This window comes from Sorghum bicolor, chromosome 7, assembly GCF_000003195.3.
Source record: "Sorghum bicolor cultivar BTx623 chromosome 7, Sorghum_bicolor_NCBIv3, whole genome shotgun sequence".
Lineage (NCBI taxonomy): Eukaryota > Viridiplantae > Streptophyta > Magnoliopsida > Poales > Poaceae > Sorghum > Sorghum bicolor.
This window is the reverse complement of record NC_012876.2, coordinates 6,768,828-6,794,347: the sequence shown is the minus strand read 5'-3', so window position 1 is coordinate 6,794,347 and position 25,520 is coordinate 6,768,828. Positions and strand designations below refer to the sequence as shown.

At 41.9% G+C, this 25,520-nt stretch overlaps 1 protein-coding gene across 1 annotated transcript; it reads left to right on the top strand.

Annotated features, from left to right (window-relative positions):
- On the top strand, positions 7,598-9,257 carry LOC8085002 (noroxomaritidine synthase). The gene has a single exon (XM_002445119.2). The coding sequence runs from the start codon at positions 7,612-7,614 to the stop codon at positions 9,187-9,189; it is 1,578 nt and encodes a 525-aa protein (XP_002445164.2). The 5' UTR covers positions 7,598-7,611; the 3' UTR covers positions 9,190-9,257.

Below are 25,520 nucleotides of genomic sequence, written 5' to 3'. Positions count from 1 at the left end.
GGATTTTATCTGACAATTTTCATGAGTTTTGTATATTCTATATTTTCCAGAGTAAATTTTAGAAAAGCTGAAAAGAGGGACTCTAGTGCAAAATAAACACAAAACTTATCCGCCATGGGAAACGCCGCGGAAAGACTCAGGAAGGATCAAGAAGGCACCCGAAGCAACGGGAGGCCTGGCGGCTGCCACACCATAGTGCCGGCCGGTGCTCCCCTTAGGGTTTTGGCCCCCTCTTCCGGAAGCTTCCTCCACCACCTCTCTTGATGCATCTCGACCCTTGGTTAAGTCGGTTTGATCCTATGGCACACACGCATTCCACCGGACTATAAATACATGGGTAGACCCCCCTAGAGAGAGCCAATTCATTATTCATTAAGGCCTCAAGCCATCAAGCATCAAGCGCCTTCAAGTTCATCAAGAGCCTTCTAGTTTATAGTTCAAGTTAGTTAGATTAGAAGTAGAGGAGATCTAGTTCTTCATCGGGATCTGGAGCCCCTAGCGTCGGTCTGGAGCGCAAGAGTTCGGTAATAGATCTAGTTCTTACTTTATAGTATTCAATTGTATATTAGAGAGACTTTATTCTTAATAGATTCATATGTTTTTAATTGCAATAGTCATTGTCTACTTTGATTATATGTCTAGGATAGTTGGTTTGATCTTATTGAATTCATGTAATTGCTCGTATAGCGTTTACCTAATTGATCGTTGGGTAGATGGTAGACAATATGTAGACGTGGTGTCTAGATATCTTGTTTATCTGCGAGTGCACCCTAACATGCCGAGACGTATGGTAGTCCGCGTAGGTGACAGCTGCGTTGGTTCCTCTGTAGTCCACCCTCTGTATGTAGGTCTAGCATGGGTGCGGTCGCGAAGGAGGTGACCCTTGTGTCTTAATACTCTCATTAGTTGATGTCTCTTTACATGTAATTATGATATAGAGTTGACTTAACGATGATTTCTAGATGTAATTGCACTAATTAGAGTTATTCATTGACGTAGTTACAGAATTACCTTAGATCCAACTTCCTAGTTCATCCATTGGCTAACTATGATTATGACTAGTAGATGCTCTGATGATTATCTTTAATTATGATACTTGATAATTATGCTATCACTGTTATTTATCTATATTTATCTTCTGACCTCTACCTGTTATGAGTAAATTATATGACTTGGGTAATATCATTTATTCATCCTATATAGTTTTTTATCAATATAATAGATTATAGTTTTACATTTAGCCTTCCCAGTGGTATAAATATAAATCGACAACCTGGATACTTCCCTAGGTAAAATGCTACAACGGTATAATTATCTGTCCGCTTGCAGAACTCATTTAGTTTATAATTATATTCATATCTTTTATTCTCTGTCTAGTTGCAGTAGAATATGTGAATCTATATTAAATTTCTAGCGATATAATTAGAGACAACAACATACTTTATGCTTAGAAATGTTAGAGTGGTTAATTGCTATTTGACAAGTTAATGATATACCGTGCATTTTTGGTGTTGTTGCTAGGGGTAGAGTTTATCTCTTTTTATTAATGACGGTAGTAAATGTCAACAGTAATCGGCAAGGTAAGATGGTCATGGACATTTTCCCAGATGGAGCACCAAGGCTGGGACCAAATGGAGGAATTACCATTATGAATTTGATAGATGACATTGGAGGTGAGGTGGTGCCTTACTTGCAAAATAGAGGACCAATATATGGATCTAGGCCTCGTGTTAGGGGCGTTACGTTCCAGAAGGCGGCCGGGGGGGTGGTATTTGGCTTTGAGGATAGCCGACAACAGTGGATTTTTGTTGGTGCAATATAAAAATTTGTAAAATTTTTTAGATTCTCCATCACATCGAATCTTTAGATGCATGCATGAAGTATTAAATATAGACAAAAAGAAAAACTAATTGCACAGTTTAGTCGGAATTGACGAGACGAATCTTTTGAGTCTAGTTAGTCTATAATTGGACAATATTTGTCAAATACAAACGAAAGTGCTACAGTATGGATTTTTCAAAAAATTTTGGAACTAAACAAGGCCCAAGTGGAGTGAATGATGAGACTTTGATTAACCAACTCCATGTCTCTGATTCCAAGCTCACCATGTTCTTGGTTTGCAGATATCATCCCAGGAGCGGTAAGCGATGGGATTTGTCTGATTTCCTTTCTGCACACCTGCCCACCAGAATCTCTGAATAATAGAGTTAATTTTTTCAATAAAAGCTTTGGAGAAAAGAACAGTGGACATATAATAAATTGGGGTTGAAGAAAAGACTGATTTAATATACTGTGAGGTGGTCCTTGCTGTAAGGGCAGAGTGAGCTGTGCGGTAACTGGGATGAATTGCACTGGTGTATGAACTGCTTGCTGCTGATTGTGGGTGTCTTGAATGCGGGTGATGGTTGGAGGAAGAACCGTTACTGTATCAGACTGAGTTGTGAGTTTGTGACCTGGAGTTGAACCTGTGTTTGCTGAATATTAAGCTGTGTGACATGTAGCATCTTCTGAGTGGTGGCATGCTGGATGGTTGTGCTCTGTATGATGGGTTCAGACATCTGTGTGTGAGGAAACTCGTTAGGTACGACCACCCCTTGCATCAGCTGACCTTCAGGATGTGGCGTTCCTTGGTTTGTTTGGACCTGCATTCCAGCTGACGCAGTTGCAGTACTTTCTGAAACTATGTTGAGATAAGTGCCCATCTGACCAGGTTGCACAGGGGTGTTCTCAAACTGATCCAAGACCATGGCATCATGGTGAGTAGTGTCGTCTTGCTGAGCGGGTGCTCTGATGGATGGGAGATTGCCTCCTGGAAAGATGATCCCTGGGGTTTTGGTAGGCCTTTGCATGGGAGGTGCACTATGTCCCATAGTGATGCCCGCAAATGCTTCTCTGAGTGAGCGGAGCGCATCGGAAGGAGGAGCTGAGAGGTCTTGGAATTCTGTGAGCTGGTTGTGGACTAGATGCATGGGTATACGGATGGACTGTGTCATCCAAAGTCCATGATGACCAAATCCCTGCTGTCTGCCGGTGCTTAGAAGCCTACGGTTCCTGACTGGGCAATGCTCAGCATTGTGGAAGAAACCAGCGCAATAAGTGCATATTCTCTTGACTTTTTCATAGTGCAGCCAAATTAGCATGTTACCCATACCAGGAATTGTCAAATTAATCTTGTCTTTGGCAGGTTTAGGCCTTGTTTAGATGTGAAAAAATTTTAGATTTCGCTACTATAGCACTTTCGTTTGTTTGTGATAAATATTGTCCAATCATAGACTAACTAACGTCAAAAGATTCGTCTCATAATTTACTGTGTGATTAGTTTTTATTTTCGTTTATATTTAATGCTTCATGTATGTGCCGCAAGATTCGATGTGACAGGGAATCTTGAAAACTTTTTGGATTTCGGGATGAACTAAACAAAGCCTTAGTAACATCCAATTTGACTCTGACAGGGACATAGGAGGGGTCATAATAAAAGTTTCTTGGGTTCAGTCTGTGCCAATCTGAAGCATGACCAATGTTCTGAATGACTTCACTAATTCTGTTCTCAGTTCTAAGAGATCTAGGCATGCCATACAACCTAACAGATGCTTCCATATACTGAAACTCATATTCAGAATGCTGTTTATGCGGCACATAAATTTAAAGAAGCAGGTTTTGACCCCTCAGAGTCCAAGGCTGACCTTTTATTACAGACATCATGTCATGTACTCATGTTCAGTACAGAAACCAGCAAGGAACAAATTTGTTGTTACCTCATCAATGTCTCGGACTCTGCTTCCCCATGCGTTGCTGAAATCTGCTCTGGCTGCATCTTCAGCAATCGGCGCTGCGTTGCCCGTCTGGTCTGCTACCATCAGCAGGAGATTGAATCTTGCTGATTCTCTGACAGTTGGTGAAGGGGCGTGGCTGCAGCTAGGCGCACCACGTACTACCGTCATTTGGAGAGTTTCCAAAGCTCCGGTGTTGAGAGAGTCCAAGGTAGTTTCACGTGGCAAGAAAGTTGCGGCATGGGGAGGAGGGTGTTGAGTGGCGGCGGTGGTGGGCGCAGCGGCTATGAAAGGCGTGGCTGATGTGGTGGAAGGAGACTGAATGCGATTCGGCGTGGTGATGGGCATGATGGGGAAGGATATCCAAGGGGATGTGGCGGATCTGGAGGGGCGTGCTCCATTATCGGGGGAAGCTCCGATCGATGACAGAAATCAAGGGGGGTGGAGATCAGGCTTGATTGGGAAAGGATAGAGGCTAGGAAGATCGGATTAATCAGATGGATCGAAGAGAGATGGTGGCATTTCGCCCGCTACTACTCAGAGCTTGCTACAGTGACTCCTGGCTTGCTAGGTTTTGTTGCTTCGATGGCTACTGCTAGCGAAGGCGTCATCTGGCTCAGCGCCCTGTCCAACCAGAGACCTTGGTTGTTTTTCAAGGGCACACAGTAGAAAGCACAATGCCACCAGAACCTATGCGAAGCCTACAATCATAGAAGATGATGAATCTATGTGCCTAAATGAATCAAGTTCAAGTGATTGACATTCCGATGTTGCTACTTAGGTATGTTAACTATTGGCACTTATTTATGTTAATTGTTAAACAATTTCATGTTGTGCTCAAATTTTATGAACTTATGAAATCATGCTCAGTTATGTGTTATATATTGTATAATTAGAATTTAGGAGTTTAGGTTCTCAAAAACAACTTTGACACACTTTTATATTTTGAATATCCAAGCTAAAAATTCTGGCCGGGCCCGTCAATAGTCATGTCACAATAAAAAAAATATGTTGGAAATATCTGACCAACTTATTCATGCATCTACTGCAGCGTCTATTATCCCATCCACATTCATTTAAGGACCCAAGACAAAACAGCTAATGCTGAAAGATAATAGGGGACTGACGATGCATCTACATCATGGGTTTAGGGTTTAGGATATAGCTGATTATAGAGCTAGATGACAGGGTGCTAATTCAGTTGTGGTGTGCACTCATGTAGGTAGATATTTCCTGATGGTGCATGTATAGGTGGTGGTTGGAATTAATCATTCAAGACGAGCTAGGGCCGGGCCGGCCTGTTCAAGCAAATAGACAAACTAAAGAGGGAGAATGATATCATTCAAGATTAATATTTTTGTGATGAACCTTGTAATCTGATTCCATTAATAAGCATGGTCTGATTCCTCATTTAGCTTCATTTTTCACCCTAATTCACTTTAATACACTTTAATACACGTTGATTAAGGTGAATATGTGTACATCCAAGCAAATTCTAGATGAAGTCAGATGGTATTTTCCATTATCTAAACACAACCGGCCTCTGGTGACTGGTGTCCATATGGGGATTTCAGATCAACGACGAGGATGCTGGCTTTCGATATCTAGGGGAGGAGGGTGGCATCGCTTAGAACCGTCGAGACTACCTCGGTGTTCAGTGCTATCAAAGGCTGTCAGTGTTCATGCACTTACTCACCGAAAGCAACAGTAAAGGCAGAGCTTAGATACATGCATCGTCGTTTTTGTAATAGCTAATATTATACATTTTGTACTTCTAAATTGTAGAATATTTAGATCTACTTTATGTCTACATACTCCTTTCATATAGGATTTGAAAGTCGTTTAGGACAGCGATAAGGTCTTCAAAACATATATAACTTTGACCTCTTATTTCTATCAAAATATTTAGGAAAATTGTATATGTATACTTTTATAAAAGTATTTTTCAAGACAAAACTATTTATATAAATTTTACATTTGTAAACTCAATAATTAAAAATTATTGATGATTTATATTTTCTTGACTCAAACTTTATCCTAAACGACATCTAAATCATAGTAAGAATATTTAATAGAAAACAAAACATTCTACAATTTAAAACTGAGCGAGTATTAATTAACCAAGAAAAGCATCGGTTCTAGTGGTCATGGTCACTAGCTCTAGAGTAGTGAAATAAGTTAGGTGAGAGAATACTTTTAATGTGGAGAAAAATAAGGAGAGAGAAGAGAGTTTGGCTCTAAGGCCAGTCTTAATGAGAGTTTATTAGAGTTTTCATGTACATTACATATGCTGATGTGGCACTATATTAATGAAAAGAGAGATGATAAGAGTTTCATGAGAGTAGAGAGAGTTTCATCCCCATAAAACTCTTCTGTACTGTGTCTAAAATATCATGTGTTGGAAACTGGGTCATGAAACCCCCAATGAATGTGACCTTAATGCAAGCAACAAGCTATGCACGAATGCATAGGCAACGCTAAATGAATATGAGGAGGATTAGGGAAGAGAATGTGATATGTGGATAAAAATAATAATAATAAATTCTTATAGACAAATGAGAGACTACTATTTTATAACTTGGCTTTTGTAACTTGCCTAACAGCCAAGCACTTAGCTCTAATATTGGACTTGCTCTTAAGAGTTATGGACTTACTATAGGAATACATAGGAATTGGAATTTTACAGGAATTGGCATGTTTAATCCTATAGGAATAAAAAACACATGAAACAAGATGAGTTGACCTTTGCTAGCATTATAGGAAAAATGGAGGATCGATGCTCTCCATTTGAATTTGAGCAACTGGCTAGCATAAAGGCCACCTTCCCGGCAAACACTTCCGCCAGGAATTTTTCCAGGAGATCAGACCTCTTGCTTACTTTCCTATGAAATCAAGCCAAAGGAATACAATCCTATGGAATGTTTCCTATGCTTTCCTATGAACCAAAGGAGTGTGTAAGAAAAATTACTTAGGAATCTGAATCCTCTAAAAAAAATCCTTTGCCAATCCTCCATTCCAAAGAGGGCAGTATTAACTATATGAATCTATAGTTGATGAAAATACTTTTCTATGATAATTCTTAACCACATTGTATTTGTTTCTCGTACAATAAAGAATGCCCATCATGTCACCATAAAAGAACTATTTAAAATATCTGAGGAAGCCAATTGATATCAGGCACCTAACATAGCGTCTATCTTCACAACCACATTCATTGAAGGTCCCAATTGATGCAAAACCTACCAAAGTAATATATCTTCACAACCACGTTCATTCACGCTTTGTTTAGTTCATTCCAAAGTCCAAAAACTTTTCAAAATTTTCTGTCATATCGAATCTTGCGGCACATGCATAGAGCATTAAATATAGATAAAAAAATAACTAATTGCAAATTTATCTATAATTTACGAGACGAATCTTTTGAGCCTATTTAGTCTATGATTAGATAATAATTATTAAATACAAACAAAATTGCTATAATAGCCGAAACCAAAAAAAATCGTGAAAACAAGTGGCAGTGCGGGTGGGGGATGGGCAGGCCGCGGCTGGTGCTGGAGGGAGCTGGGGTGTGTGCGCCTGAAGCTAGGTTTAGTGGCTGCTTATATATGCGAGTTGGTACTGGGCCTTGGGCTGGATATCCACTGCTGTAGCTTATTTGCTTTTAGAGGTTATGCATAGCTCGTGACGTTCTCTAAATTCGTCACTAAGAATCCGTCACGGATTAAGAGATTTCTTGTAGTGTGCACACGGGTTGTAAGCTTCTATATATATAGAGAGAGAGCCATCAGGAAACCCATCTTGTATATATCGCCACACCATATACACATTCTTGTCCATAACAATGGCTCTATGGTCTCCAGCACTACTGATCCCCATAGCTGCTCTCCTTGCTCCATCGTACTTCTATATCAAATATAAAAGATCAAATAGCCCGATTCTCCCAGTGATCTGGCCAGTAGTAGGCATTCTCCCAGGCATCGTTGCCAACTTCAACAACTTGCACGACTTGATCACAGCTGTCCTTTCTGCCGTTATGTGCAACTACATGGTGCACGGACCAGTGGGAACGAGAATACAATACTTCCTTACCAGCGATCCACAAAATGTCCGACACATCTTCACTTCAAACCATCCAAACTACCCCAAGGGTGAGGAGTTTGCAGAGATCTTCGACGTCATGAAAGGAAGTTTCTTCACAGTTGATGCTGAGTCCGGCCGCCATCATCGCGCCAAGGTTCAGAGCATCCTAAGCAATCCACAGATTTTGGCCTTGATAACTGATTGCTGCCGCAACAAGGTCGGGAAAGGTCTGCTCTCCTTCCTGTCACGCATGGCGAACGCCGGAACGGCGTTCGACATGCAGCAGTTGAACGCGAGGTATGCGTTCGATGTGGCTGCTACACCAGTCTTTGGCGTGGACACTGGTCTCCTATCGCCAGACCCAGACATGCCTCCTCTTCACGTCACAGACGCCATGGACACCGTCATGGAGGTGCCCATTTTCCGGCACGTGATGCCGGCGTTAGTCTGGAAGGTGATGAGACGGCTAAACATTGGTCCCGAGAGGAGGCTGGCCACGGCACAGGCAGTACTTCGTGGATTCGTCGTGAAGATGATGGAGACAAGGAAGACCCGTCGTCATTCATCAGTTGGCAAGGAAGGAGATGAAGCCGCTGCTTCGTTGGACATCCAGTCATCCTACATCAACGACACCAACTATGGCGACGACGATGAATTGCTCATTGCAACACTCATCAACTATCTTATCGCCGGGCGGGACACTGTCGGTGCGGGGTTGTCGTGGCTATTCTACAACATCTCTAGGAACCCCTCCGTCTTGTCCAGCATCCGCAAGGAGCTGGCACCCATTGCATCGCGCAAAGCCGCCGCCACCGCCACCACCGCCGCCGCAGATAATAAAGAACCGAATGCCACGGTGACCTTTGAGCCGGAGGAGACGAAAGGACTAGTTTACTTGCAGGCTGCGGTGTTGGAGACCCTGAGGCTTTACCCTCCTGTCCCGTTCGAGCGCAAGACTGTGCTGTGTGAGGATACACTGCCGAGCGGCCATGAGGTGGGCGCCGGTGACACCATCGTCATCTCCTTGTACGCCATGGCAAGAATGGATCCCGTGTGGGGCAATGACTGCCACGAGTACAGGCCTGAGAGGTGGCTCTCTGGTGATGGAAGCAAACTGCAGTACATTCCTTCTCATAAATTCCTGACGTTCAGCTCGGGGCCAAGGATGTGCCTCGGCAAGGACATCGGGATTATGCAGGTGAAGACAGCCGCCGCCAACGTCCTGTGGAACTTCGATTTGGAGCTGTTGGAAGGGCACGCTGTTGAACCGAAGCTCTCGACTATTCTGCAGATGAAGAACGGGCTCGTGGTCAAGGTTAAGAAAAGGGTCCAAGAATGAAACACTATGGAGAATCTGGTATTTGTTGCTTTGCTTCGTCTCGCCCTATCTTGTTTTTATCATGTTATCCATCTATATATATATATGTGTGTAGTTATATAATTCAATTATATAATGCATAAAATAAGCTTATTGTCATATGCTGCTAATATTATATATATATATATAAGTTGTTCTCCAAATCTATTACTGCACAAGTTGTACTCCAAAGTTAAAGCTCTAAACCTATTAGAAGTTGTACTTCATCATCCAAAGATCTACAGCGACATACAAATGATCATCATTGTTTGGAATCATCGTCTCGTTATGATTATAGTAGAACTCGCCGTTTAGATTTATGACTTGTTCCCGAAGAAATCCTCCTATTGCCTCTTGTATTGCTTGGAGTTGTTCATGTTGACACTAGCTAACACCACTTAGATACTAGGTTGTCATCCCTAGCATGGCGCCAGAGTGTACAAAGGTATTTATAAATGTAAAGGCTCTCTAGAAAATAATCTATTCTATCCGCAAGCGCACAGATAAAACACCTCATTGTAGCATTTCACCAGGATAAGTATTCCAGGTATCGTTATTTATAATTTTGCTCAAGGGATCTCAAGAAGATGGAACTAAATCAAGGGACAAAATCTATCAAGGCATAGACTAGAGATAAACTTGCAAGAACATGATTACTAATGAGAAACTCGTCACACAGTCACATACTTTAGCAGGGGGTAAACCATAAAGATAATGATAATAAAGTATAAGTTCATGGGATAAAGAGCACAGCGATTAGAAAATAGACTACTCCTCATATATGTAGGTGATGTCGGATTAGCTAGAGAATGGATTCTAAGTTATCTACTAACTACTAAGTCATAATCTACTCTAGTTATCTACAAGATCATGTATAGCATAAAAGACTCTTCATTCATGTATAAGGAACATTGATAAAGTAAATCAGAACATAGCATGACTTACTCCACAATACCGGTTCTGCCTGTCCTATCAACGGAGGGTGGACTATATAAGAATCAACGAAGCTGTCACTATCGCGAACTACCACACGACTCGGCCAATAGGATACATTTGCAGATAAATAACATCTAAGCACCACGCTCACATGTGATCTATCACCTAACTCCCTCGCGTCAAGAGCTAAGCGCTTTGCAAACTTATACATAAACTCATTATCAATTAGAACTATATCAAATATAGAACTAGAGCAAACTAAGAACATAATAATTAAAGACATAATGCAATTAGAACAATAGAATTAGAGAAAGATATGAATAATACCAATCTTTATTACCGAAGATCCGAATCCAGAGCGTAGTGCTCTACTTCTCTAATTGCTATCTAATCAAACCTCTAAACTTGAAGGATTAGGGAGTAGCTAATTCTAATTCTCTGTGGGAGAGAAGCTCTAAACCCTAACTTTGATGGCTACCTCTGAATAATGATTTCTCCTCCTCTCCTCCAGGGGCCAGGGGGTTTGGTTTTATAGTCCCCTCAAGTGAACGTGAGCCATTGGATCAAACCGACATAGATTGTATGTTTTAGATTGATCCTTTAGGTCGGTGGAGTCTTGCCCCGAAGCAGAGTCCTGATTGGACTCCTGGCCTGGGCGGGCGCCCAAGGGGGGTGGGCGGGCGCCCTGCCCCCGAGCCCGAATCGCTTCCCGTTCGTTCCCGTGGCTTCTGGACCCTTCTAGATCAAGGAAAATTGCGCGGCACGTAATTATCTCGTTGTAAACATGACATGTGGGCCTTCTCTCCATATTTTCTGATAAACCCCTGCAGAAATAGATAAACACCAAAACTCGTGGAATTCTATCAGATAAAACCCTAATTCTAGATGTTTGTTTCATATTGATCCTTTTTCATGTTTATTTGATTATTAATTTTAGTACTTAAGGACCGTCAACAAACTCCCCCAAGCTTACCCTTTGCTCGTCCCTGAGCAAACAGCTAAACTCAGACGGATCAGGATTTGCTTTGATGTTTTCTTTCCTGACAGGCACACATGCTTTTGCATAAAATTCTTCTAGATTAGAGTGAAGTGTTATGGAGTTTAGTACCTGCACTTAAATCTTAAGTAATTGAAAGACAAAATAATTAAGCCAAGCACTATTCCTCCTGTCTATACTTCACCTTTGTTCCAGAGTTTTTCATAAGTTTTTTCAAAATAAAACTCAGAGTTCCCAGCAATGATTCTCTCAAGTCTCTCTATATGTGGTATTTGTGGATCCTTACCATAATGTCACTTACCTATAGCTAATAGAATATTTAAGTGGAGCTCATAGGAGTGAAAAACAGATCATACATATGTTGTCTAATCGAGCTATGGATCCAAAGAAACTTAGCATATAATTAAATCAAGATGTGCATGTGTGATGGAGTAAATGATAGTGATTGTGAAAATGCATAAGTGACAAAATTTAGTTCTCATTGCTCCTTATATTGCTATCTCTCCTCCTCTTTGATCTTTGCTTTGGGAGAACATGGGCTATTTTTTTTTCAGGTGGGTAGTAGATACCCCTAATTCTACTGTCGGACACTTGTCCATTTTTTCCGCTCAAGTGGGCATCTTTGTACCCCTAATTCTACTTCGGACACTTGTCCATTTTTACCTCTCGTCTCACTCTTTTTCTTTCTTTCAAGAGGTTCCGGGCACTTGCCCCTTTTTATTTCCTCGCATATTTTTGCATAACCCATGCCTCTTCTGCATTGAATCTTTTTAGAGAGAGAGAATAACAATATTCGGGACAGTGAGTGAAAATATTATTTTTTTTAGCAATTTTAATAGATGATGAATGCTGTGGTAGATGTGTGCAAGTGAATATCTTAATTTAACCACATGAAAAGCTCCTAAGGGTCTACACAGCTCGATCAAACTCAATGTAAATATAGTAAAAGATGTTATAGCAAATATGGCTGTGGTAGGTAGTTTTGTTATGCTAGGAACTCATCATGTGATTTGTAAGTTTTCAAAATAAATCTCCAGAACTTAGTGTAGTAGGAACAAGATAAACAGTAGCTCAACTTTATATCATGCCTTTCTCTTACCTAGACTTTAGTTTTATGCTTCCCAAAGATAGTAATTTTAGTTTTAGTAATTCCTGGAAGAATTCTAATATAAAAGCTAGGTACTCGTAAGTAAGCAAACAGAGCAATTGTTCATCATTTCCATCATGCATTTTTTTGGTCTTTTTATTTTTTCTAAAGATTAAACTTAGCAGAAAAATAAAGCACACTTATCTACACACTCTTTTTATTTTGTTTTCATGTTTATAAAGTGCAGTAAATTAAAGCAAGAAAATATTTATTTGGTTTTCTAAATTTTTCCTTTTAAGATAAATTAAATACTAAGACAGAATAGAATAAATAAGAAAAGCAAATAAAAACTTACTTGATAAATTGGGGAGGAACTCCCCCAAGCTGGATGTTGACGTCGGTCTTACCCGATATTCCAGAACCGCATCATGGTTGTGATGTTGTCGTTCATTGTTGTTGTATCTTGTCTTAGCTCTTCTACTGCAGCGGCATGGTCCTGGTTCCATTTTTTGTTGCTCTTCCAGGAGTCTTCCATGTTCTGCTTGCGTGTTCTGGATGTCGTGGAGGGTGTTGTCGGTACGAGTGAAGAAAGCACCGGCCTCTTGATAGTAGTCATTCGTGAAGGCGTAGGAGGCGTCGGAGTATCGTCCTGCATCAAATCGGGGTGGAAGTCTGGATCCTGAAGCTCCATATAGATCAGTGGAGTACCTGCCCGTATGAAAAGGCGGGTTTGTCCACTGGTGATCTTGGCTTTCTGGCCATGTCTCCTCTGTTGGCTCTTGTGGTTGCGCATGACGAGCCCATGGGTCTCGAAGGACTCGAGGGTTGTAATCGCAATAATGCAGGTGCGCTGCTTCTTCTGGTCCAGGGTCAGCTCCATACCAAGTGCGTTCTCGGTGAGTGGTTATCCTTTCAGATGCCACTCACTGTGGAGTTCTCTGCTTTACTGGTGTTGCTGCAATCTCAATCAAAAAGTTTTGCACAGAGTAGAGGCCAAGGTTCGGGTTAGGTAACCGAATCTTGCCTTTATCATCATATAGCATATACATTATATTTCCCTCCTTCTTTAACATCCGAGCTTGTCTAAATGTGTCATAGCCATGATAAATTCTTAATTCTTCTATGAAGTCCAACGATGAGTTTTCTAGTAAGTGAAGATTAGAGGCTAGACGAGTGATAAGTGAAGTACATCCTACTGGTCCCTGAAGACTAGGTATACTAAGCCAATGTGAAACTAATAGTGTAACAGGTGAAGTGGGTACTTTACTAATAGCAGCATATAAAAGTTGTAAATCTCCTACTCTTACTTTCCTAATATCATCACGATAGAAAAGATTGTACCCAAGCCATTTGTGGAACATCCTAAGAGTGGGGTGTTCCATGTCACTGGTTCGGGCTTGACTGTAAAAATTATCTCTAGATATTTCTCTCCAAAACTGGTGTCTCTCAAAATTGGGTAAATCGGAGTCAATGTTCAGGATGCATCTTGAAGAGAAACCAAGATGGTCGCTCAGCTCTCTCCAAGATAACATAATTTCCTGTTTAAACATCCGAAAAACAATTCCCCCCTCATAGTATTGTAAAGTGCAAAGAAATTCGAGGGTGAGAAGACGAGAACCCAGCTCAGTTATATTCCAAAAATTTGTCCAACCCATCATCTGAAAAATTAAGTCGAATTCAGTGTCCATACCTGTTTCTCGTAGTAGGATTGGATCGATAGTAGGAGTGTGAATGAAATCTTTGTTCTTCAATTGCTGATGAACTTCCTTCTCTCTTTGGGTCTTCAGTCCAAGATCTCCTATCTTGAGAAGGACCTTGACTTGCTGGCCTGATGAAGATGATGGAGCTTGTGTGGGTGTCGGGTCGACGCTCATCTCTGATGGCTGTGAGGAGTGTCGGGCTGAACTCCTTGTACCAATGTTCTTGAGAGCCTTCCCTGCATTCTTCACCTTCTTAAACATCCTGCAAACAAAAGTTGGCCAAAACACAACTAGTGGAAAATGTGAGATAAAATGTTAGTGGTCAGCTGTCCGGAGTGTCAGTAGTCCAGGGGTTAATCGTTCAAGACAAATTTCTATTTTGGTAGAGCCTCCCCCTAAACAACTTTTACTTCCGCTTAGACAACGGGATCACTACTTGCTAGGTGATAATCACTCTCTCAAAAGAACTCCAACCTTCCCTTCCACTCTCCACTTTCTCTCTACTCTCTTCTCTTTACTACAAGAGCTCCTTCTCGGGAAACTGAAACTTGTGTGGTTTTTTGGAGTGTTTGTGTGAAGAGAAGGGAAGCTGGAGGTGGCCTTTTATAAGCTGAGCAGGGGACAGGGCGGGCACCCTTGGTAGGTGGGCGGGCGCCCACCCCTGGTGTCCATCCTGGGTGTGCCTCCTCCACATGCTTCCTTGCTTTGATCTCACGCAGAATAATATTGTGTTGGTAGTGGTTGGATGGTGGAAAGATGTTAAGTGAGTGGAAACATATTGGTGGATGAAATTATGTGATGGGAGGTGAAGTGTATGACATGTGGGACCCAAAGAGTGTGGGTCATGCTTCTAGAAGATCAATATAAATAAATATAATGCAGGAAAATCTATGAGAATTAAAACTTAATGAAAATGATAATGGAAAATATTTTTGTGCCTCCACAATAATTAATAATTATGGGTTGTTACACACCATGAATATTATTTATATGGGGCTTATAATTATGCTATGAATATATATGACTAATGCAAGAATTAATTATGCAAGAATTTAAATATGAGAAAATTAATAATGCAGGTAAATACCGATTTACCTCCCGGTGAGGGTTTGGGATTTTTAGGTCCCCCAAGCTGGACCTCCAAATCTTTTAATCTTCTGAGTTTCCTTCCTCCAGAGATGGTGTCTCCAGTGGTTCTTCATGAACTTCCTTCGCTGTAGAGTCTCTCTCTGGTCTGGGTTTGAATGTGAAGTGTTCTTCTTGACCGTTTATGTTGAACTTGATTTCTCCTTTTCCGACATCAATGTGGGCATTGGCAGTGCTCAGAAATGGCCTTCCAAGGATGATGGACACTTTTGAGTCAGGACTCATATCTAGTACTACGAAGTCTACTGGCACAAGGAAATCTCTGATCTTGACTGGAATGTTCTCGGCGATGCCCAACGGGTGTCGAACCGATTGATCCGCTAGTTGTAGGCACATTGATGTTGGTTCTAAGGTTGCATGCTCAAGCTTTTTGTAGACTGATGCTGGCATCACACTGACACTTGCTCCGAGATCACAAAGTGCATTGTTGAAGTGTTGGTTTCCGATCGAGCAATCAATAGTGGGACATCCGGGATCTTCTTTCTTCTTTGGTGGTTTATTGAGGATGGCCGCACTACATTCTTCTGTCAGCTTGATAACCTCAGTGGTGGGCAGTGGTCTCCTCTTGTTAAGAATATCTCTGATGTACTTTGCATATGTAGGTACCTGAATGGCATCGAGCAGAGGTATGTTGACATATAATTTCTGAATAACCTCTACAAACTTACCAAACTGCTCATCCGACTGTAGTCCTCTGTTTCTTCTGGGAAATGACAAATAGTTGGTGTCATAAAAATCTTTCCTCATTTCTCCAGTTCTTGATGGTTGTAACAGATCTCCTGCTTCAACTGGGCTTTCTTCTTCTATCACTGCTGGTTGCACTGGTGCTGATGTTCTTTGTTTTTCTTTTGGGTATGGTGGATCTCTGGTGGCTTTGCCTCCTCTAGTAGTTATATTCTTTACCTGCTCAAGGTTAGTAGCAACAAGCAGTGCAGCAGCTATCTTTATTAATTTAAGCTCTACCCTTTTATTAAGAGTGTTTTGCTCATCAAAGGCAGTTAGTAGAAAATCCATTTTATTGTGTATATCTTTTAGAGACGATTCATTTGTATCTAGCCTTTGTTTAACTTCATCATTAATTTTGGTTTGTTGAGCAATTATCTCTTTTAATGAAAGTTGTTTGACAGTATTACCTGAATTCATACCTTTGCTATTGGGTAGACTCGAAGTTGGTTGATATTTGTGTGTTGTCTCAATGGCCCTTTGATCTTCTTTGAACTTGGCCCTCTGGTCAATCCAATGAAGCAAATTTTCCATCTTAGTTGATAATGCTTTTACTTCTTCTGGTATTTCTTCAGTTTGATGACATTGTTGAGCTTTGTCTTGGAACCAGATTTGGTTTTCTGCTATCTTATCCAAAAGTATCTCTGCTTTTCCAGTTGTAAGCTCCAAGAATGATCCTTTAGCAGATGCATCTAGGCACTCACGAGCCTTCTGGGTTAATCCATGATAGAAGGTCTGCATAAGTAACCATGTGGCCATTCCATGGTGAGGACAATCTGAAATGTATCCCTGAAAACGCTCCCATGCTTCTGAAATGGCTTCTGTCTTCTGCTGTTGGAAACTGACAATATTTCCTCTTAAGGCAGTTGTTTTGCCTATAGGGAAAAACTTTGATAGAAAGGCATCTGACAAGTTCGTCCAGTTGTTGATGTTATCTTGATGAGTGTAGAACCACTTCCTCACTTTTCCTTCTAGTGAGAATGGAAAAAGGCAAAGCAGTATGACGTCTTTGTCAACTCCGTTGATGTGGATTGTGCTTCCAATCTCTAAGAAATTCTGCAAGTGTGCACTAGCATCTTCATGTGCCTTTCCACTGAATTGTGTAGCTTGCACCAAATTGATGAGGCTTGACTTGAGCTCAAACTCAGGTATTCCTTCTTCCACTGCAAATCTTGGACCAGTTGGAATGTTCTCAAGGCTTGGAGCAGAGAATTCTTGCAAGGTCTTTTGTGCCATAGCTTCAGCAATTGGTAGCTAGCTTCTTCTTCTCTTGATTGCTTTGGTTCTGATGATGGAGAGTTGAATGTACCCAAAGTCAATCCTGAGATTCCCTGTATAAAAATATAAACATAGAAAAACAACAGGGTGAACCTGCCAAAGCAGAGGTGCCTTGTTATGATTTCTCAATTAGTAGCTGTTTTTATGCAATTATTTCTCTATAGTCTAGTCTAATATTTTATATGAATAACCTTGACTGATTTTCTGGCTTTCCTAAGTATTACCCTTTTGTTCCCTTTTATGACTTATTCCTGAGACTCGTATAATATCCTATAAGTTCCCGTAAGATCCCCGTAAGATCCCCGTAAGATCCCCGGCAACGGCGCTAGAAATGCTTGTTGACACTAGCTAACACCACTTAGATACTAGGTTGTCATCCCTAGCATGGCGCCAGAGTGTACAAAGGTATTTATAAATGTAAAGGCTCTCTAGAAAATAATCTATTCTATCCGCAAGCGCACAGATAAAACACCTCATTGTAGCATTTCACCAGGATAAGTATTCCAGGTATCGTTATTTATAATTTTGCTCAAGGGATCTCAAGAAGATGGAACTAAATCAAGGGACAAAATCTATCAAGGCATAGACTAGAGATAAACTTGCAAGAACATGATTACTAATGAGAAACTCGTCACACAGTCACATACTTTAGCAGGGGGTAAACCATAAAGATAATGATAATAAAGTATAAGTTCATGGGATAAAGAGCACAGCGATTAGAAAATAGACTACTCCTCATATATGTAGGTGATGTCGGATTAGCTAGAGAATGGATTCTAAGTTATCTACTAACTACTAAGTCATAATCTACTCTAGTTATCTACAAGATCATGTATAGCATAAAAGACTCTTCATTCATGTATAAGGAACATTGATAAAGTAAATCAGAACATAGCATGACTTACTCCACAATACCGGTTCTGCCTGTCCTATCAACGGAGGGTGGACTATATAAGAATCAACGAAGCTGTCACTATCGCGAACTACCACACGACTCGGCCAATAGGATACATTTGCAGATAAATAACATCTAAGCACCACGCTCACATGTGATCTATCACCTAACTCCCTCGCGTCAAGAGCTAAGCGCTTTGCAAACTTATACATAAACTCATTATCAATTAGAACTATATCAAATATAGAACTAGAGCAAACTAAGAACATAATAATTAAAGACATAATGCAATTAGAACAATAGAATTAGAGAAAGATATGAATAATACCAATCTTTATTACCGAAGATCCGAATCCAGAGCGTAGTGCTCTACTTCTCTAATTGCTATCTAATCAAACCTCTAAACTTGAAGGATTAGGGAGTAGCTAATTCTAATTCTCTGTGGGAGAGAAGCTCTAAACCCTAACTTTGATGGCTACCTCTGAATAATGATTTCTCCTCCTCTCCTCCAGGGGCCAGGGGGTTTGGTTTTATAGTCCCCTCAAGTGAACGTGAGCCATTGGATCAAACCGACATAGATTGTATGTTTTAGATTGATCCTTTAGGTCGGTGGAGTCTTGCCCCGAAGCAGAGTCCTGATTGGACTCCTGGCCTGGGCGGGCGCCCAAGGGGGGTGGGCGGGCGCCCTGCCCCCGAGCCCGAATCGCTTCCCGTTCGTTCCCGTGGCTTCTGGACCCTTCTAGATCAAGGAAAATTGCGCGGCACGTAATTATCTCGTTGTAAACATGACATGTGGGCCTTCTCTCCATATTTTCTGATAAACCCCTGCAGAAATAGATAAACACCAAAACTCGTGGAATTCTATCAGATAAAACCCTAATTCTAGATGTTTGTTTCATATTGATCCTTTTTCATGTTTATTTGATTATTTAGTACTTAAGTACCGTCAACAGTTCATTGAAAGCATCCAGGCCCCTAATGAGTTTCGATGATTAATGACAATGTTGATTACTATGACTAACGTGTGTTTTGCAGAGGCAAAGTCATTTGTGTTAGGTCATGGTAATGATGATCAATGGACTAGGACGTTCATGCCGACTTAATGGTGGAAATCGTTTCGGTTTTCAAAGAATTGGTGGACATCGTCAAGACTAGACTAGGTCTAGGTGCCATATGGTGTTGAAGGACACTTAGACTAGTTTAGGACTTTGTTTTTCCTTTGACCGTACTATTAAGGGGGCATTGAGCGGGCAGCCTGACCTAGGCAAAGCTTTAGGTTTAGATGTGGTGCACACTTGGTAAACCTAGCACTAGGCAGCTCTAAGAGAGTCCTTAGATCGAGAGAACCAAACTTCGTTTTGGAAAGTTCGCGATTCGATGAAGTTTAGGTGCTGAGAGAGCACCGCACGCAGCACCGGACGCTGTGATGGTGCGTCCGGTGAGTGCTGACTTGGGTCAGCGTGTCCAGGTGTCTAGGGTTAGGCACTGGACGCACGCACCAGACTCGCCGGGGTGCGTCCGGTCCCGTACCCAGAGAGGTCTACAATTCGCCCTCTCACCGGACGCGGTCTAGGTGGGACGCCGGACCCAGTGTTTGTGCGTCTTGTGTGTGGCAGTTGCAAGTACAACTAGCCGTTAATGGGGCACCAGACACTCTGCGAAGCGCGTCCGGTGCAACATTAAGAGCGTTCGGTGATCTCGTTTTCTAAGGAATTCAGGTGGCCGGCCCTTGGACTTGATGGAGAGTATTTATACTCCTCCATCTCGTCCATGAGAGATCTCTTGCCCATTTGTTCAGCTGAGAAACACCTTGTGGTGCAAGAGAGAAGTAAGAGCCTAGAGAGGATTGAGAATTGAGAGATTTCTTGAGTGAATCCTTCTCTAGTGAGTTCCAAGAGTTCAAGTGTGCATCCACCACTCTCTAGAGCCTTGTTTGGATCAAATGAGAGTTTTTTTGCTTATTACTCTTGGTGATCGCCATCACCTAGACGGTTCGGTGGTGATTGAAGGCACGAAGACCGCCCGGAGTTCTTATAGGTGGCTCGTGTGAAGCTTGTGAGCGGTTTTGGGCGATCCACCATGACGGAGTGTCGAAGAATCAGCCTGTAGAGAGCACTTAGTCCTTGCGCGGACCAAAGGGGAGCAAGACCCTTTGCTTGGGTGCTCCAACGAGGACTAGTGGAGAGTGGCGACTCTCCGATACCTCAGCAAAATATCGCCGTGTTTCTCTCGCCCATGGTGACAAGGCGTGGCAAATTGAAATATGCATGTCGTGAGGAGGCTGGCCTTCCAGGTTGGAAATGCGAGCAGCGACCGAATCCACGATGGCCTGCTGGTCGCTGGCGCGGTCCAACCTGGAGATTGACAACGGGGCGCCAAGGTATTTGGAGGGGAATTCCTGTCGGAACACCTGCTGCACTGCCGCGACGTCTTCCTCCAAGCACCGTATCGGTGAAATGCCGGGTGGTTGGAGAGGAATGCATGAGGTTGTGGGTTTCAAGCTCTTGCAACTGTGCAAAAAAAACTGTGAATTTGTGTACTATTTTTTTGGCCCATTTTATGATTTCAAGAAACTCAATTTATATTTTCAGCCATCTCTACAAACACGGACAAGTAGGCTCCTCAGTTGCCTTTACAACGTTTTACGTAGTAATGTGTCTTTTTACGGTGCTGGTATGAAGATCTGAAAAAGAAACTATATAAAAACAAAATAGTGCACTGAACAGATAACTAGAGGCAGTATCTGTTAGAAATTTAGACATTTTAATATTTGATTTAATCCAGAAAATTACACATAATATTATGGTGGCATATATGTGCACGTGTGCAATTTTATCACTACTCAGATTAGAGATAAACATTGCAAATACTACTGCAACAACAGCAGACATACTGAAAGTGAAAAACAATCGTTTGAAATTGTACCCAGAGGAGGGACCAGTGCCGAAGGCACCGGCGGCTCCATTCGCACTAGTCGACATAGTGCGTTGCGTGAAGTAGCGGACCACAGTCGATGCAGGAAGATGTTCGCAGTGCAGTCCCGCGAACGTCCACCAGGAAGAAGACGAAGTAGTCGATCTCGATCCGCGCGAACGTCCACCAGGAGAAGACCCGCTGGAGTGGAAGAAGACGATCTCGCCGGTGAGCAGTCGTGGAATACGCTCCCCAAAAACCTGATTGCCCGCAACACCCGAGCAGGTGTCTCGATGCAAGGCGTCGGGTTCCGGAGGCCTGCTCTCCCGATCTCTGTGCGCGCAGAGGTTCGGGACGAGAATGGATAGAGAGCAACTCGACAGGAAGAGAGAAGACTGAATGTGTTCTCGCAGGTATGGAGGTGTCTCTGTGTATGGAATATATAGGCCCCAGGAAGAAACGTCTGGTTAATGGCAATCAATCACAATTAATTGCCATTAACGAGTCAATCAATTAGCAATTAATTGCCATTAATTGCACAACTGTCAGATCCTGTTTTCCTCCCTTTTCTTATTCACCACGCATGTGCCACGTCACGTCTGGTCTGGTCCTCATGTGCCACGTCACGCTCGCTCGTCTCGACAAGACAAGACAAGACAAGACAAGACAAGCGACACGGCACGGCACGGCACGGCTCGGCTCGGCGGCGGCACGCGCGTGTGGCACCCCTTCACCCTCCCTCAACTTCTCCATAGGAGCTAATAAAGGCCACCTATTTGAGTTAACACATGGTACTAAACCATTTTCGTTATAGCATTAATTATGGGCCCTTGAATTAATCATCAAATATAATTATGGGCTAATGGCCCATTATATTCAACAATCCCCACCTATTTCTAGGGCACATAAGAAAAGCTCTCGAGTTTCCATGTCGTTTCATATACCGGTCGTTTTGGTGGAGACTGTTAAGTTGAACTTCCACCTAGAGTACAGACTACACTTAGCCACAACTTGAACAATGGACTATGCCTTGAATTGCAAGTTTTGTGTGATATAAGTTTCATCTACACTCATAACTGATACCGGGTTGCATGAACATCCCCTCTGGTTGAAGCATATAAGTCATACTTCTGGCCCATTCATGAGTATCTAGAGATCACCCAAAATCTCATAGACTGTGACTAGCAGTCAAACTCATATAGGTGTATTCCTTAAGGATGTTTTGTAGGACAACATCTATCGCTTCACAAGCCGCTTTGGAATACATTAAGGTATATAACCAGCCTTCCTTACAGACTTAGAAAAGAAGTGCAATTGAGATGAGTTAAGAAAAGGGTCTTTCCTCACAATCTACTTCTGGCTTGTTTCACCATTCTACTTCACGGGATCTCCGATCACATAGAACAGGTTGCCACCATGGTAGATCTCACGTGGGTCTCAAACCCATCTCACTCGATGCACTATCTATCACATTACGTGATAGTCCCTTTGTGAATTGATCTGCCAGATTCTTGGACGTATGAACATAGTCCAATGCTATAACTTTGGAGTTTCTCAATTTTCTGACAGTCTTCAAACGCCGTTTTACATGCCTAGTAGACTTCATGTTGTCCTTAGAACTGTTGACTTTAGTGATCACTGTTTGATTGTCACAGTTTATGGAAATAGCCGGCACAGGTTTTTCAACCACCGGTAGATCCATCAGGAGTTCACAAAGCCACTCGGCCTCAGCACCGGCGGTGTCTAATGCTGTGAGTTCTGCTTCCATGGTTGACTTCGTTAAGATAGTCTGCTTACAAGACTTCCATGAAACAGCGCCACCTCCAAGCAGAAACACATATCCACTTGTGGCCTTTAACACATCAGCATCAGATATCCAGTTTGCATCACAATAACCCTCTAATACCTTCAGGTATCCTGTATAGTGAATGTCATAGCTCACAGTACCTTTCAGATAGCGCATCACTCTCTCAAGAGCTTGCCAATGAATATCTCCCGGATTTGACAGAAATCGGCTAAGTTTGCTCACTGCAAACGAGATATCAGGCCTCGTGGCACTAGCAAGGTACATCAATCAGCCTATAATTTGAGAGAATCTTAGTTGATCCCTTGCTATTCTTCGATTTTTTCTCAATAGCACACTAGGATCATAAGGCGTAGGAGCAGATTGACAGTCACTGTACCCAAAGCGAGTTAAAATCTTTTCCACGTAGTGGGACTACACAAGTGTAATCCCACCATTGCCTTCTCTTGAAAGCTTAATGTTTAGAATAACATCAGCTTCTCCCAAATCTTTCATCTCAAAGTTATTAGACAAAAAGTCTTTAACTTCCTTGATCACAACAAGGTTTGTCCCAAAGATCAGTATGTCATCCACGTACAGACAAAGGATCACACCTTCACCCCCACCAAACCGATAGTACACACATCTGTCAGCTTCATTAACAGCAAAGCCGACAGAAGTTAAGGTTCTATCAAACTTCTCATGCCATTGTTTTGGAGCTTGTTTTAGGCCATAAAGGGATTTTAATAACTTACACACCTTGCCCTTTTGACCACTTGTTACAAATCCATCAGGCTGATCCATATAGATCTCTTCCTCTAACTCTCCATTTAGGAAAGCTGTCTTCACATCCATTTGATGAATGAGAAGACCATGAGAGGCAGCCAAAGACAATAACACTCGAATTGTGGTCAAACGGGCAACAGGTGAATAAGTATCAAAGAAATCTTCCCCTTCTCTTTGGGTATAACCCTTAGCCACAAGCCTAGCCTTGTACCTCTCAATTGTACCATCAGGCCTAAGCTTTTTCTTGAACACCCATTTACACCCTATAGGTTTACACCCATAAGGTCGTTCAACCACTCCCCAAGTTCCATTAGACATTATAAAATCCATCTCATTCCTTATTGCTTCCTTCCACAAGTCAGCATCAGGAGAGGAAAATGCCTCTTTAATGGTTGTTGGGGTATCATCCATGAGGTACACAATATAGTCATCTCCAAAAGACTTCACTTTTCTTTGTCTTTTGCTCGTTCGAGTGACTACATTATCATCCTCCTCAGGATAGTGAACATGGGGTTCCTCAGATTGTTCTATCGGAATAAATTGCTCATGGGAGTTTATAGACTCATGACTAGAAATATTAGGTGTACTTTTCATAGGAAACTCACTTTCAAAGAATGTTGCATCTCTAGATTCCATTATAGTACCAACATGCATATCTGGTACTCCAGAGTTTATAATTAAAAACTTATACCCTATGCTGTGAGTAGCATAACCAAGGAAAATACAGTCAACTGTCTTAGGTCTGAGTTTGCGTTTCTTGTTTATTGGCACATTCACTTTAGCCAAACAACCCCAAGTACGCAAATAGGAGACATTTACTCTTTTCTTTTCCCATTTCTCAAATGGTGTGATTTCTTTATTCTTTGTAGGAACTCTATTCAGGACATGACTCGCTGTCAATATCGCCTCACCCCACCATTCCTTAGATAGACCCGAAGTCTCTAACATGGCGTTAACCATCTCAGTTAGAGTACGGTTCTTTCTTTCGGCAATCCCATTCGACTGTGGTGAGTATGGCGGTGTCCTCTCATGAAGAATTCCATGTTCTACGCAGAAGTCAGAAAAAATCACTTGAAAAATATTCTCCACCACGATCGGACCTTAAGCGTTTAATTTTCCTCTCAAGTTGATTTTCTACTTTAGCTTTATAGGCTTTAAAATATTGTAATGCTTCATCCTTTGTTTTAAGCAAGTACACGTGACAAAATCTAGTACAATAGTCTATAAAAGTAATGAAGTATCGTTTACCACCTTTAGTCAACTCACCATTCATCTCGCATAGATCGGAATGGATTAAATCTAATGGTGCCAAGTTCCTCGCCTCCGCAGCCTTGTGAGGCTTGCGAGGTTGCTTGGATTGCACACATACATGGCACTTAGAACCTTTGACTAAATTAAATTTCGAGATTAAATTCATATTTGCTAGCCGCGTTAAACAACCATAATTAACATGACAAAATCGCAAATGCCAAATATTCGACTCATTCGAAATCACAGTATGGTTCACGATTTTATTACACACATCATGCATGGATAAGCGGAACAAGCCTCCGCAATCATAACCTTTACCAATAAAAGTTCCAAACTTTGAAAGTATAACTTTATTGGCCTCAAAGACTATTTTGTAGCCATCTCTACAAAGCTGTGAGCCGCTAACTAGATTCTTTTTGATGGAGGGGACATGCTGCATATTCTTCATCAGCACCGTCTTTCCCGAAGTGAACTTCAGAATGACCGTACCAACACCAAGAACACGCGCATGAGAGCCGTTCCCCATCAGTGAGGCTCTAGTGTTGCCGGCCTGATAAGAAAAAAACAAAGAGATGTCAGCACACACATGAACATTAGCCCCAGTATCCATCCACCACTCAGGTGAATGACAGACTGAAAGAACAGCAGGTAAATAATTACCATACCCAGATGTTCCTCCTTCAGCCTCGCCAATGACCATGTTTACTGACTTTTTCTCTTCTTGTTTAAATTTACGGTCTGGACAGCCACTCGCCCAGTGGTCATCGCTACCGCAAACAAAGCAGCCTCCATCTGCCTTTTTCTTCTTAAAAGTCGCA